The 16,761-nt window shown below is 41.9% G+C and overlaps 1 protein-coding gene across 2 annotated transcripts in view; it reads right to left on the minus strand.

The window, feature by feature from the left end:
* Positions 1-16,761, minus strand: part of PTPN9 (protein tyrosine phosphatase non-receptor type 9) — a 132,763-nt gene that overhangs the window by 17,801 nt on the left and 98,201 nt on the right. For both annotated transcript variants that reach the window (XM_036272716.1, XM_036272722.1), the window contains exon 8: positions 1,458-1,551. In XM_036272716.1, coding sequence (XP_036128609.1) covers positions 1,458-1,551 — 94 coding nt within the window. The remainder of the gene's footprint in view (positions 1-1,457; positions 1,552-16,761) is intronic.

A 16,761-nucleotide genomic window follows, 5' to 3' on the forward strand; every position in this document is an offset into this window, starting at 1 on the left:
GCTTTCCAGTGACAACACCATGTACTTAAAAAGAAAAAAAAAACGATGTGCTCTGAAAAACTATTATATTGACTCAAAAAGTAGATCCAAATGAGGACAAAAACACTGATGTTAAATGTCTGAATAAAATTTTCACTGAATATCTCTACTAATTTTTTTTCTTTATTGAGTTTGAGAGAGAGAGGAAAGGAGGAGGAAAGAGAGAAACACCGATGAGAGAGAAAGAACATCGATTGGCCACCTCCTGCATGTTCCCACTGGTGATTTGGCCCACAACCTGGGCATGTGCCCTGACCAGGAATCAAATCAGCGACCTCTTGGTGCATGAGTCGATGTTCAACCACTGAGCCACACCAGCCAGGCTCTATTAATATATTATATGTGATTTTTAATATGCAAAGATGTGATCAAATTAATGTATTAAATAATAAAATCATTTGACCATTTCATCTCTATCCCTAGATATTCATGTATACACTAGTTGTCCAAAATTTTTTTCAGATCTTCTAAATGGAATATTCAGAGTTACTTATAATCAGAGTTGCCTTGTATTAATGCATATACACTTACCAATATGGTGAACAATATGACTATGATTTTACAACTAAAGAGTAAAAACAAGAAATAACTGAACATTTTTTTAAAATATATTTTTAGCCCAGCCAGTGTAGCTCAGTGGATTGTCTCCCTGTGGTCTAAGAGGTCCCGGTTTGATCCCCAGTCAGGGCATATGCCGGGGTTGCGGGCTCAATCTCCAGTAGGGGGTGTGTAGGAGGCAGCTAATCAATGTTTCTCTCTCACATCGATATTTCTATTTCTCTCTCCCTTCCTCTCTCTAAAAATTCAGAAAAAACATATTAAAAAATATATATATGTTTTTATTGTTTGTTTGTTTGTTTATTTTTTGGTATGTGCCCCTAGCAGGAACAGAATCCGGGACTCTCTGGTCCACAGGCCAATGCTCCAACCACTGAGCCAAACTGGCCAGGGCTATTTGTTTTTAGAGAGAGAGAGAGGAAGGGAAAGGGAGAGGAAGAGAGAAACATTGATGTGAGAGAGAAACACTGATCAGCTGCCTCCTGCACGCCCCCTACTGGGGATCAAGTCAGACATGTGTCCTGACCGGGATTCGAACCAGTGACCTTTTGGTGCATGGGACGACACTCAACCAACTGAGCCACAGCAGCCAGGGCAATAAATGAACATTTATCAGACACCTACAATATACCAGCATTATGTTGTGCTATCGGGATTTACATAAAATATTTAATTTCTACCTAATACTATAAGATGGACATAAAGAGACTTGCCTATGGTAACAATAGACTAGTATGTAGCAACATTATCTCTCTGGCTTAGAATCCATGTTCTTTCAAATATAGTATTAGTAAACTTCACTTTGTAAGAGGCTTAAATTTCTCTCAGTGCCCCTGAAAAGATGGCATTTATCTGTCTACCTGAGTGTGGCCACTTCGTTTTATCAGCTTCACTCTTGTTTGGTCCAGGCAGGGTACATCCCCATAGCGATTCTTCTCTAGGTTTCCTGGAGACCTGAAGAAAAGGAAACAAACAAGTAAAATAAAGAAAAAAGAAAAAGTGGGGGCAGTGTGTATGTGTATGTACAAAGCCTGGCAATGCAAAGGTGGGTGTCAGTTACTGTTGGGAGTGAGTATATAGAGATTTTCATTATTTAGTCTACATAATTCCGTATCATCTAATGTTTTCAATCATAAGTATGTATTACTATGGAAGTAAGATTGATATATTTTCATTCAAGAGAAAAAGAGAGTAATAGAGGTAGAGCACCAAAAAATCTAGCTGCAAATAAAATTTTCTACTACTCATTTCCCAAAAGATGTTCAAAATAATCTCTTAAATTCCAGTTTAACATGGAAGATTGATAAAATATGTTTGACGCCACCCCATGCAGCAGCCTCATTAAAATAAAAAAAGGAACCCTGGTCAGATTGGCTTAGCGATTAGAGCAGCAGCCCCAGACCAAAGAGTCTTGGGTTCAATTCCCAGTCAAGGGCACATACCTCGATTGCAGGTTCAAACCTGAGCCCTGGTCGGGGTTGTGCGAGAGACAACCAATTGATGTGTCTCTCTCACATTTATGTTTCTCTCTCTCCCTCCTTCCCACTTTATCTAAAAACAAAAATCAATGGAAAAATATCCTCGGGTGAGGATTTAAAAAAAAAAGGAAGGACTAATCAGTACAAACCCAAAAGTGACAACAGAGACAAAAATGGACAAAGGGAATTTAGTTGACTTGGCCAATTATAGAAAGCTAGGACCCACAGAGGTATATCTAGAGAGACACAATAACTCGCCCTTAGAAATCCCACACCCTAGAAGGCAAGGCGAGACATGGGAGTAAAAACACAGGAATAAATAAAAATCTGAATGACAGACAGTGAGAATACCCTGCCCCCATTCTTTCTGTCCTATCCTGTCTTATACTCATATCCAGGCTTGGACCCTACCAGGCAAGACAGTGAAGAATTCCTCTCTGGAGAAAATGAATAGCCCTACATAAAAGAATTCTGTCATTGTAGTACACCAACAACAAGCTAGCTGATCATTTTAATTTGAAGCTTAGTCATGCTAACAGTGCTTCCAAGCAGCTTTTAAAGACCCCACTCCTAAGTGTGAACTAACAGCCAAGGATCTCCAGATAATTAAGGCAAGCCCATAATACAAAAGAAATCAATTCAAATACTTGGGGAAATAAAGCACAAAACAGAGTTAATATGAGAAAATGAATTCTAAAAGGCTATAATTAATAATCTCAAAGAAAAAGATACTGGATATATGAAATAAGAATAGGATGCTATAGCCCTGGCTGGTATAACATGGTCAGTGGTTAGAGCATCGGCCTACACACCAAACTGTCACAGGTTTGATTGCTGGTCAAAGATACATACCTGGGTTGAAGGTTTAATCCCCAGTCCCGGTTGGGGCACATGTGGGAGGCAACCAATAGATGTGTCTCTCTCATATCGATGTTTCTCTCTCTCTTTCTCCCTCCATCTCTCTCAAAAATCAATAAAAACATATCCTCAGGTGAGAATTTTAAAAAACACAATCACCATATGACCTAGCAATTGCACTCTTAGACAATTATCTCAGGAAAGAAGAACCAACAAAGGAAAGTGGGGAGGGAGACAGCAAAATGAAAGCTCAGGAGCAAGTATAGACACCAACCAACCACAGTTTAGGTTGGAGCAAAAAACTTAAAAAATTCTGGAAGTGATATCTCCAGAAAAAAAAATAAAATCAGCTAATTACTTGATTTATTTGACCACTTGTAAAATGATAGTATAAAGTAAATCCAACTAAGCATAAGAAAAAAATAAGATGTACATAGAAAACTAAAAGCAAATTTTAAAAAGTAGGTCACTAACTCTAGAACAAAAAATGGAATTAAGATTTGATCATTTCATAGAAGCCCACTTATGCTCTGCAGTAAAAAAAGAAAATTGGAGCCCTGGCCGGTTTGGCTCAGCAGTTAGAGCATCGGCCTGCGGTCCTGAGAGACCGGGGTTCAGTTCCTGCAAAGGGCACGTACCTCGGTTGCAGTTTGTCCCCGGCCCTGGTTGGGTTGTGTGGGAGGCAGCCACTCGATGTGTCCCTTTCACATTGATGTTTCTCTCTCTTTCACTCTTCCTCTCTCTCCCTCCCCCTCTATCTGAACAAAAAATGGAGGAATGTCCTCGGGTGAGGGTTAAAAAAAAGGAAAAGAAAATTACAGTCATAATAATATAAACACTGACTTAATAAAAAAACTGTGACATAATTATATTGGAAAAACAGTCAAAAGGGAACTGGAGATAGAGTATAAGAGCTAAATGCTTATCTACCATAAAAATTAATAAGAGTTATATAAGTATTTTATTTAGACTTATAGAAGAAACAGCTATAAGAGTTAAAAAATGGATGACTAGGGGAGTGGGGCTGAAGTTAAAGCAGGAGATTGTGGGGGCGGGAGGTTGTTTGTTTTTCTTTTATTGATTTGAGAGAGAAAGAAGCATTGATTTGTTGTCCCACTTATTTATGCATTCACTAGTTGATTCTTAATATGCCTTGACAGGAGATGGAACTTGCAACCTTGGCCTATCAGGATGATGCCCTAACCAAATAATTACAAAGACCACCAATATAAAATAATACTCTACATTGTTCATGGGTACAAATGTATATATAACAGAATAAACAAAATGGACTGGAAATAAACATGCCATATTCATACTAGTGGCTGCTTCGGGGAATGAGAATTTATAGTGAAGGTTAGGATTAGAAGGCATTTCAACTTTACAACACTTTCTTTCATATAATAAAAAAAGCCAAAAAAATATGACAAACTATTAAGAAAGATATCAATTCTGGTGATGGGAACATAGTAATTTGTCATGTTATACTGTATTTTCCCATATTCTAAAAAATTCCCTCTTCCCACACGAATAAGCCCAGCCAACATTTTACAAAGTTACAAAGAAAATTCAGTATCAACCTTAACCTAAACCTTATACAGAAATTAATGGACTGAAGATGGAAATGTAAAAGATAAAACTATAAACTTTTAGATAAAAAAAACAACAGGAGAGCCCTAGCTGGGTGGCTCAGTTGGTCATATCATCATCCCATACACTAAAAGTTTGCAGGTTCAATTCTCAGTTGGGAGTCAATCCATTGATGTTTCTCTCTCACATCAATGTCGGTTTCTCTCTCTTCTCCCGTCCGCCCTCCCTCCCTTTAAAAACATCAATGAAAACATCTACTAGAGTGAGAATTGGGGGAAAAAAAAAAAGAACAGGAGAAAATCTTTGTAATCCAGGGTTGGACTAAGTGTTCCTAGACTTGGCACCAAGACAGTGATTCATAAAAAGAAAAACTCAGTAAAAGGACTCATCAAAACAAAAACTCGCTTTGTAAGAGACCCTGTTAAGAGGATTTCAGACAAGATACAGACTGGAAGAAAATACTCCCAGACCATGTACCCAACAAAGAATCAATATCTATAATAAAGAACTCTCAAATTTCCATAGCTTTTGTTTTTTTTAAATCCTCACTCGGGGATATGTTTTTCATTGATTTTTGGAAAGAGGAAGGGAGAGAGGGAGGGAGAGAGAAAGAGTGATGGAGAGAGAGAGAGAGACAATTATTTGAGATAGAAACATTGATTGGTTGGTTGCCTACAGTAGGTGCCCCAACTGGGGACTGAACTGAAACCCAGGTATGTGCCCTGACCAGGAATGGAAGCTGCCACCTTTCAGTGTACAGACCCACGCTCCAGTCAACTGAGCCACACAAGACAGGGCTCTCAATTGTTGTGTTTTTTTTTTAATTTAATCTAATTTTTTTAGTCTCACTTGAGGACATTTTTGCATTTTATGTTCAGATAGAGCTGAAGAGAGAGAGAGGAAGAGAGAGAGAAACATCGATGTGAGAGAGACACATTAAGTAGCTGCCACCTACATAACCCCAACCGGGGCTGGGGACACACTGCAACCGAGGTACGTGCCCTTAGTGGGAACTGAACCCGGGACTCTGATCCACTCTAACCACTGGGCAAAATCAACCAGGGCTCAATTGCTTTTTAAAAATGCAAATAGAGACCTGGCCGGATTGGATCAGCATTTAGAGTGTTGGTCTGCAGACCAATGAGTCTCAGGTTCGATTCCAGTCAAGGATGTGTGTACTTCGGTTGTGATTAGCCCCCGGCTTTGGTTGGGGTCGTGCGGGAGGCAGCCACTCGATGTGTCACTTTTGCATTGATGTTTCTCTCTCTCTCTCTTCCTCTCCCTCCCTCCCACTCTATCTGAACAAAAAAATGGAAAAAAAAAAAAGTCCTCGGTGAGGATAAAAAAATAAATAGAAAATGCAAATAGAAATAGGCAAAAGACATGAAAGGACATTTTACAAAAAGGATATACAGACAGCAAATAAGCACAGGAAGAGATTTTTTTTAGCTATTAGGGAAATGTAAATTAAAACCACAATGGGGTCCTGGCCGGTTTGGCTCAGCGGTTAGAGCGTCAGCCTGCGGTCCGGAGAGACCCGGGTTCGGTTCCCGCTAAGGGCACGTACTTCAGTTGCAGTTTGTCCCCGGCCCTGGTTGGGTCGTGTGGGTGGCAACCACTCGATGTGTCCCTTTTACGTCGATGTTTCTCTCTCTCTCTCTCCCTACCACTCTATCTAAACAAAAAATGAAAAAATGTCCTCGGGTGAGGATAAAAAAAAATAATAAAACCACAATGGGATCTCATTACACACCTATCAGAAGAGCTAAAACAAAAATTGTGTCACTGAATGCTGGGGAGGATGCAAAGAAAATGGATCACTCAAACATTGCTGGAAGGTATGCAGAATGGTACAGCCACTGTGGAAAACAGCTAGGCAGTTTCTCATAAAACTAAACATACAATTACAATATTACTAGCAATTGCACTCTTGGACATTTATTTCAGAGAAATAGAAACTTATGATTACACAAAACCTAGACAGAAACATTCATAACAGCTTTATATAATAGTCAGAAACTGGAAACAATCCAAATGTCCTTCAGTAAGTGAACAGTAAAACCTAAAATATAAATAAATAAAAAATATTACTCAACAATAAAAACTAACAAACTATTACCCAGCTGGTATGACTCAGTGGTTGACCCATGCATCAAGAGGTTGCCAGTTCGATTCCCAGTCAGGGCACATGCCCAGGTTGTGGGCCCAACCCGCAGTGGGGGGCATGCAGGAGGTGGCCAATCGATGTTCTCTCTCATCGATGTTTCTCTCTCTCTCTCTCTCTCTCCCCCTTCCTCTCTCTCTAAAATCAATAAAGAAAAAACATTTTTATTTTTTTTATTTTATTTTATTTTTTTTATCCTCATCCGAGGACATTTTTCGATATTTTGTTCAGATAGAGTGAGAGGGAGAGAGAGAGAGAGAAACATCGACATGAAAGCGACACATCAAGTGGTTGCCACCCACACGACCCAACCAGGGCTGGGGACAAACTGCAACCAAGGTACATGCCCTTAGCGGGAACCGAACCCGGGTCTCTCCGGACCGCAGTCCGACGCTCTAACCGCTGAGCCAAACCGGCCAGGGCTAAAAAACATTTTTTAAATGAACAAACTATTGAAACACATGAAAATTTAGGTGAATCGCCAGTGAGTTGTACTGAATGAAAATAGGTAATCCCAAAAGGTTACATATAATTTGATTCCATTTATATAATATCATTCTTGAAATTACAAACTTACAGTAATAGAAAGTAGATTAGTGGTTGCAGGGGTTAGGGATGGGGAGGGGTAGGACAGAGGTACATGGCAATGGGATTCTTCTGTATCTTTTCCTGGGGTGATGGACACACAAACCTACGTGTATGATAAAAATTACATAGAACTAAATACACACAAACACAAAACCTGGGAAGATCTGAATAAGACTGATGAACTACATCACTGTCAGGATCTGGTTCTAATATTCTGCTATACTTTTGGAAGATGTTACTATGGAAAAACTGTGGAAAGGGTATTTGTGATCTTCATGTGATTTCTCACAACTCCATTTGCATCTATAATTATTTCTACAATGATATCATAAAAGTTAAGTTTAAAAACATCTTTTTTTATTGTTAATTCTCACCAAAAATATTTTTTCATTGATTTTTTATTTTAGAGAGAGTGGAAGGGAGGGATGAAGAGAGAAACATCGATGTGAAAGAGACACACTGATCAGCTGCCTCCCACATGACCCCAACGGAGGCCTGGTATTGAATCTGCAATCCAGGTACATGCCTTTGACTGGGAATCAAACCCAAGACCCTTCAGTTCATTGGCCAAACCAGCCAGGGCTAAAAACCTTTTAAAAAAATATTGTGTGCCTGACTGGTGTGGCTCAGTGGTTGAGCATTGACCCATGCACCAAGAGGTTGCCGGTTCGATTCCAGGTCAAGGCACATGCCCAGATTGTAGGCTAAATCCCCAGTAGAGGACATGCAGGAGGCGCCTGATCAATGTTCTTTCTCCCACTGATGTTTCTCTTTCCCTCTCCCTTCCTCTCTCCTAAAATCAATAAAGAAAAAAAATTTTTAATAAATAAATTCTAAAATAATAATAATTTAAGAAAAATAATATGTGAGGGGAAGAAAAAGAGAAAATCTCTTGGTTCATGGGCATCCTGGACAAAAGTGAGTACCTTGATATCTATTTCATAAGCTAGAATTCCAATGCAGAGTCTGTTCTGTGAGTAGTCCTAACTGGAACTTAATGTAAGACAGAGGCCTGGAGCTAATGAGGATTCTGGGTTCCAGCTCCTGAAGTAGAGGGCTCATTCATTCAATAAAGAGGTAAGATAACAATGTCCTTCCCTAGGATTGGGATGTGTTCTCTAATTATAACATAATAGCTGTTTCGGGTGATTCCAGGAAGACAATTCAAACCTGCTTTTTTTCCCTTCTTTTTAAATCTTCACTGGATGATATGCTTAGAGGGAGGGAGGGAGGCAAGGAGATGGGGGGTAGAGAGAGAGAAACATCAATGTATGTGGATCAAACCTGCAAACCCAGCAACTTTTTGGTGCACAGGATTACACTCAACAGGATAACAATGAGAAGGGGGCCATGGTAGAAATTACATCTCGAGGACCCCACAGAAGAAGCACCTAGAGCAAGTCAAGAATCCACAGGACAAGTATGCACCTCTTGAAGTAGCCCAGAGCCCGTCCCTGCTCAACAATATATCCCTGATTCAAAACTACAGGGGAAGCCCAGCCAGTATGGCTCAGTGGATTAAGTAAAATTCCATGGACTGAGAGGTCCCAGTTCAATTCCTGGTCAGGGCACAGGCCCAGGTTTTAGGCTCAATCCCCAGTGGGGTCGTGCGGGAGGCAGCTGATTGCTGTTTCTATCTCTCTCTTCCTTCCTCTCTAAAATATCAGTTAAAAACATATAAAAAATTAAAATTAAAAAAACTGGGGGGAAAAAACTGGTTGGGAAAATTACTGGATGCATATAGGGACCATGAACCATTAGAGAAGAAATAAGGGTTGTGTGGGAGAAAAGAATACTCCCCCTACTTGATCTGCTCTTTCTCTTTTTCTTCTTTTGTATTCCTTTGCATTCTTGATCTGCTTACTGACTTCTTTCTCAGTTGCTTCTCTCTTACTTTCTTTACTTATTTCCTAACTCATTATTTCCCTCTTTCCTTTCACAAAAAGGTTCACTTGCCTGCATCTCCTTTACAGCACAGATTAAGCTGGACAGGAATTACAAATGGGAAGAGGTGGGAGTGCCTTTCTGTTTACTAGATGGGGTGTAGCTCAATTCATTAATCATTCAATAAAACCAATTAGATTTTTTAAAAATATTTTTCTTTATTGATTTTACAGAGAGGAAGGGAAAGGGAGAGAGAGATAGAAACATCAATGAGAGAGAATATCGGTTTGGCCGCCTCCTGCATGCCCTCCACTGGGGATCAGGCCCACAACCTGGGTATGTGCCCTGACCAGGAATCAAACTAGAGAACTCTTGGTGCATGGGTCGATGCTCAACCAGTGAGCCACAGTGGCTGGGCAAGCCAATTAGATGTTTAAAAGAAAAAAATGGGAAAAGGTACTCACAGAATCATGGATCCCTAAAACATTTAAGCTAAACAAGTAGGTGGATACCAGAGTCTATCATCACAGGAAAACTGAAGTATACAGAAGAGGAAAATAACTTATATAAGTCATAGAGGGGATTTTTGACCAAACTGGAACCCACTAGGACAACTTCCCCAATTTTCAACAGACATCAGCTCCACTTGGAGAGGAAAAAATTTCGGCTGCAGCCAATGAAAACAGGGTAATATAAATAAGAACAGCAGGAAGAGAAATGATCTATACTCTATTACCAACAACCGTTATCTAGTAGCTATGAATTAGTTTATAAACTTACCTGGTGGTTTTATGGTACTGTTTGGGCTGAAGGAAAATTCCATAGGCTAAATTCCTAAGAGGCAACTCTTTTCTCTTACTGTGAGTTATTTTGTTTTACTGTTTTATTTTATATTTTCTAAGGCCATTTACACTCCCTTTCTTCTTGCTGCTCTTGCCAACCCTGACACTAATTCAAACTAAGTTCTTTCATAATTCTAAATCTCAAATTTGCAAAGTATAATTGAAGGTATCCCAAAGTACTGTATGAAGGAAAATACAGAGATCGAAGAAAATACAGCATTTCAGTTTTCTATATTTTTTGTGTTTCTTTGAAAAAGCCTTATTGTTGTTAAAATAAATTTTGCTGGGAAATATTTCAATTAATTTGTATTTCTCTGGAATACAGATGCTTAGAGAAACAGCTTAGCCCTGGCCGGTTTGGCTCAGCGGTTAGAGCGTCGGCCTGCGGTACGGAGAAACAGCTTAACTGTAAGGCCAGTGGCTAGTGTCCTTAGAGTCACAACCACAGAGGATTTCTGAGGCTGGGCTCCCTGAGATACAACTCGTAGTGATTGGAAGTGTTCCTCGAAAAACCAGAGGCATTTCTTTACAAACCAGGGATTATTTTTCTGCCTTCATAAAGCAATGTAGAACATCTGCCTGGCTTTAGATCTTGAGTTACTAGAGCTACTCTGAAGACAGAGGAAGATGTTTAAAACTGAATCTTTGAATCCTCATATGGAAATGGAAATGAAAAACACGAGGTACTGCATCCTGTCAGCCTAAGTCAGTGCATCAGGATTTTTGTTTGTAAGGACGCTACTTGAAAGCAAAGAATGGAGTCTGGCTGGTGTGGCTCAGTGGTTGAGTGTCTACCCATGCACCAAGAGGTTGCCAGTTCAATTCCCGGTCAGGACACATGCCCAGGTTGTGGGCCCAATCCCCAGTGGGGGGCATACAGCAGGCAGCCAGTCGATGTTCTCTCTCATTGATGTTTCTATCTCTCTCTCCCTCTCCCTTCCTCTCTCTCTAAAACCAATAAAGGAAAAAAAAAAAAAAGAAAGCAAAGAATGGAGACTCCTAAGAGAGAATGGAAAACTGAGCACTAGCTGGGTAGGCTTGGTGTCCATGGAGCATTATGAGGCTGTTGTTAGCATAACTAGAAATCAGATACAAGGAAGAAAAGAAATAGCACAAATGAGAGAAATCTCTGAGATTAGGTTGATCCTTCGCAGTGTGTAGAAACCAGGAATGTCCACAGTTAGGACTTGTTAGAGAAATGGTATGAGAGAAATGGAAATTTAGAATTTCAAATAGAAAATATATACAGTTATGAGTTTTATAAAACCATTTCTCTGGTAGAAAACAGTGAGGAATATTTTGTTGCAACATGACTACATAAACTTCTTTTGACTTAATATGCTATCTAGAGATATGGCTGCTACTTTCTGAGGGAAAACTCTCAATAGCTTTCCTTTTGAGCATATTTAGAAGAGGGATTCATGTGGAAATAGATTCAGCTAGTTGTTTACCTTGAACTGTTAATTATTATTAAAACTCTTAGCTCCTTCTCCCTTCTTGCCAGAAAGCCGTAATACATGTTGACTTAAGAATGTCTAACCTGCCCTGGCTGGTTTGGCTCAGCGGTTAGAGCATCATCCTATGGACCAGAGAGACCAAGGTTCGGTTCCCGCTAAGGGCATGTACCTTGATTGGTTTGTCCCCGGCTCCAGTTGAGGTCGTGTGGGTGGCAACCAGTTGATGTGTGTCTCTCATGTCCATGTTTCTCTCTCTCTTTCTCCCTCTCTCCCTCCTGCTATATCTGAAGATAAATGCAAAAGTGTCCTCGGGTGAGGATTAAAAAAAAAAGAATGTCTAACCCACAGAACATGGTGTTCTTTCAGGTAAGGAGCATTGGGGGAAACTGAATTCTGTCTTGGTTCCCCTTTGCTTCCCCATGTAGACTCTAGGAGGAGGGAAAGAAAGAGACCTAGTGGGGAGGGTAATACAGGACTTTGTGAACTTTCACAGAAGGCCTCTAACCACCTTCCTCACACCCCCCCCCCCCAGGTATTTTTAACTCTCCTCTGAGTCACAGGAGATGAAGGTCCTACAAGATCCTCTGTTGGCATAGGGCTTGAAATGGGCCCTTTTAGAACTTTACTTTTATTCCTTGGGAATGGCTCTGTGGCTAACAACAGCCCCAATTACTTAATGGCAGAGTAATAAAGACTGAGATCCTGAACTGGCCGGTTTGCCTCAGGATTGGAGCCTCGGTCTGTAAACCAGAGTCCCTGGTTCGGTTCCCAATGGGGGCACATAACAATAAAAAATAAATAAAAAAAAGTGACCAAGAGGTTCTGAGAAGGTGGGCGGGCCTCTCCCTAAGGTCAAATGAATTGGAAAGGCATAGAGGAGAGTTGGAGAAACTAGACTTCCAGTCAGGATGGTGGTGTGGGTAAACGTGGTATCGCCTCCTAACACAACCACATCAAAATTACAACTAAACAACAACACAACCATCATTCAGAACCACCTGAAATTGAGCTGAATGGAAGTCCTACAACTACAAAATTAAAGAAACAGCCACATCGAGACGGGTAGGAGGGCGGAGGCGCGGATAGGCTGATCCCACACCCACATGTGGTGGATAAAAATTAGGAGGCACACCTCGGGTGGGAAGGTCCTCACTGAGGAGTGAGGGGTCCCTGTCCTACACCAGGCGCCAAGCTCAGGGTTCCAGTGCCAGGAAGAGAAGTCCCCATAGCTTCTGGCTGTACAAACCAGCAGGAACTGAGGCTGAGGGAGCCAGAAGCTGCTGGACACCCTGGCAGTTCATCTTAAAGGGCCTGCTCACAAACTTACTGAAACTCGCTCCCTCTAAGATCAGAAGGAAGGCAGCTTAAGGGGCGCCAGAGACATACAGGGAACAACTGAGCTGTCAGGGCTCAGGACCAGGGCTGGAGAGGCAGCTTTCTCTCAGACAGACGGGGATGGCGGATACTTTTGTTCCTTTGGTGAGCCATTGCCGTGCGTAGCAGTGGGCCACCATAACTGGGACTCCAACAACCTGGCTCACACTGTTTACCCTGCCCTGGTGATTCCCTGAGGCCCTGCCCTACCCAACTTTCAGTCCCACCCAAGCTGTTTACCACAGGATTAGCCTATCTTGGATCCTGCTTCAGAGTTTCCTAAAATCTCTCAAACAAGCAGTATCTGGTCACAGCAAGCCCCATACCTTTCGTTAAGTGGCCCCAGGCCTGGCAAGAAGCTAGCATTGGTTCACAACTTGGCTTTTCCTGGGCACCTCCAAACCCAGCACAAGATGCAGCCATCAGCAGATCACTTTGCAGCTTATGCCAATGGCCCCGGATAAAACACAGGCAGTGACTGACCTTGCCCCAGAGCTAGCACACCCAGTAGACAGCTTCAGACCACATCAAAACACCATCACCCAACCACCTCTACAAGTGACACACTCAATAAGCGGACTCAGAGGGTACCAGAGCCTGCTGAAGTAAGTCTTGCTCTGTGTGTTGGGCCCCTACACAGCTGATCCTCCAAGGTAGTCAGAGGCCAGTGGTCAGTAAGCACAGCCAGTCCTTGAAGCTGATCAGCCTGAGTCAATCCCTCCCACTGACGTGCCATCAGCAATCAAGATTCAATTACAACAGAAGGGTGTACAGTCCACACTACAAGTGTACCTTGAGGGACCAGGTGGGGTGATCAGGGAGGCTGTGCCACTGGATCCTATAGGACACCTACAACAACAGGCCACCCTATGAAGTCTAGGAGATATGGCAACTCTACTTAATACATAGAAACAATCACAGGGAAGCAGCCAAAATAAGGAGACAAAGAAATATGTCCCAAATAAAAGAAAAGAACAAAACTCCAGGAGAAGAATGTTGTCTTTTAACTTTTTCTTTTTAAACCCTTACCCAAGGACATTTTTTTGCATCTATCTTCAGATAGAGTGGAAGAAAGAGAAGGAGGAAAAGAGAGGAAAATATTGATGTGAGAAAGACACATTGAGTGCCTACCACCCACAGAACCCCAACTGGGGCTGGGGACAAACTGCAACCGAGGTACATGTCCTTGTCAAGAACTGAACCCGGGACTCTCTGGTTCACGAGTCCATGCTCTAACTGCTGAGCCAAACTGGCCAGGGCAAAGAAAAGAATTAAACAAAATGAAGATAAGAAATCATTCAGATGCAGAGTTCCAAACATTGGTTATAAAGATGCTCAAGGAACTTGGTGAGACATTCAGGGAACTTAGTGACACCTTCAAGGAACTTAAAGGTTTTTATTTTATTTGTTTGTTTGTTTGTTTTTAATCCTCACCCGAGGACATTTTTCCATTTTTTGTTCAGATAGAGTGGGGGAGAAAGAGAGAGAGAGAGAGAGAGAGAAACATGGATGTAAAAGGGACACATCGAGTGGCTGCCACCCGCACGACCAACCAAGGCCGGGGACAAACTGCAACCGAGGTACATGCCCTTAGCGGGAACCGAACCCGGGTCTCTCTGGACCGCAGGCTGATGCTCTAACCGCTGACCCAAACCGGCCAGGGCCAAGGAACTTAAGAAGCACTCCAAGGAACTTAGTGAGAACATCAACTACAGAAAAAAGAATCAGTCCGAAATGAAGTATGCAGTCACTGAAATAAAAAATAATTTTCAGGGAATCAATAGTAGAGTACGTAAAGCCAAGAAGCAAACCATCAATTTGGAATATAAATAAGCAAAAAACACCTAATCAGAACAGCAAAAAGAATAAAGAATCCAAAAAAATGAGGACAGTGTAAGGAGCCTCCGGGACAATTTCAACCATGCCAACATTCGCATCTTGGGGGTGCCAGAAGGAGAAGAGAGAGAACGAGAAATTGAAAACCAATCTGAAACAATAATGGCAGAAAACTTCCCTAACTTGGTAAAGGAAACAGACCACAAATCCAGGAAGAACAAAGAGTCCCAAACAAGATGAACCTGAAGAGGTCCACACCAAGACACATCATCATCAAAATGCCAAAGGTTAAATACAAAGAGAGAATCTTAAAAGCAGCAAGAGAAAAGTAGTTTGTTACCTACAAATAAGCTCCCATAGGACTGTCAGCTGATTTCTCAAAAGAAATTTTGCAGGCCAGAAAAGAGTGGCAAGAGATATTCAAGGTGATGAAAAGCAATGACCTATAACCAAGATGACTCTATACTGCAGAGCTATCATTTAGAAACGATGGACATATCAAGAGCTTCTCAGCCCAGCCAGTGTGGCTCAGTGGTTGAGTGTCGACCCATGTACCCAGAGGTTACCAGTTGGATTCCTAGACAGGGCACATGCCCAGGTGGTGGGCCCAATCCCAAGTGGGGGCCGTGGAGGAGGCAGCCAATCAGTGTTCTTTCTCATTGATATTTCTCTTTGTCTCTCCCTCTCCCTTCTTCTCTCTCTAAAAATCAATAAAGAAAAAAAAAGGGGGGTGGGACTTCCGACCAAGATGGTTGGTGGCGTAGGTAAACACGGCATCATGTCCCACATTTGTCCCACAACCAAATCAAAGTTGCAACTAAACTACAGAACAACCATCATTCAAAACTGCTTGAAATCAAGCTGAATGGAAGTCCTACAACTACAAAATTAAAGAAGAAGCCCCATCAAGACTAGTAGGAGGGGCAGAGGCACAACAGGCTGGTCCCACACCCACATGTAGCGGATAAAAATCAGGAGGATACCTCAGCTGGGAAGGTCCTCCCTGAGGAGTGAGGGGTCCCCGTTCCACACCAGGTGCCCGTTCCACACCAGGTGCCCCGTTCAGGGTTCCAGTGCCAGAAAGAGAAGTTCCCATAACTTCTGGCTGGAAAAACCAGTGGGAATGAAGGCTGAGGGAGGCTGAGGCTGCTGGAGCCCATGACAGCTTCTCTTGAAGGGTCCATGCACGGACTTATTCCAGGCTCCAGTGTGGGGGAGGCAGCTTGAAAGGCACCAGAGACATATGGGGAAAAAATGAGTTGTTTGGCACTGGAGTGAGGGCTGGAGAGGCAGCTTTCTCCTGGACGGATGTGCTATCAGAGGCCTTTGTTCCTTTGGTGAGCCCTTCCCTGAGGTGGCAGACAGCCTCTATATTCAGGACTACAGTAACCTGGCTCATACTGTTTGCCCCACCTTGGTGATTCCCTGAGACCCTGCCCCACCCAACTTTCAGGCCCACCCAAGCTGTTGCCAGCTGCTTTACCATAGGATTGGCCTGTCTTGGAATCTGCTTCACATTTTCCTAAATTCTTTCAAACAAGCAGCATCTGGTCTCAGCTAGCCCCTATCTCTCGTTAGGTAATACATAGAAACAAACACGGAGAAGCAGCCAAAATGAGGAGACAAAGAAACAGGTCCCAAATGAAAGAACAGAACAAAACTCCAGGGAAAAAACTAAGCTAAACGGAGAGAGAAACAACCTAACAGATACTGAATTCAAAACACTGCTTATAAGGATGTTCAATGAACTTAGTGAGAACTTCAGTGAACTTAGGACCTCAAGAGCATAAAAAAGGACCAGTCAGAAAGGAAGGAGGCACTAACTGAAATAAAGAATAATTTACACAAATTCAATAGTAGAGTAGGTAAAGCCAAGAAGCAAATCATAGATTTGGAATACAAGGAAGCAAAAACACCGAATGAGAACCGCAAAAAGAAAAACAAAAAACAAAAAAATGAGGATAGTGTAAGGAGCCTCCAGAACAACTTCAAGCGTGCAAACATTCACATCTTGGGGGGTGCCAGAAGGAGAAGAGATAGAACAAGAAATCAAAAACCTATTTGAAACAATAATGGCAGAAAACTTCCCTAAC

This window comes from Molossus molossus, unplaced genomic scaffold (genome assembly GCF_014108415.1).
Source record: "Molossus molossus isolate mMolMol1 unplaced genomic scaffold, mMolMol1.p scaffold_m16_p_1, whole genome shotgun sequence".
NCBI classification, from domain to species: domain Eukaryota; kingdom Metazoa; phylum Chordata; class Mammalia; order Chiroptera; family Molossidae; genus Molossus; species Molossus molossus.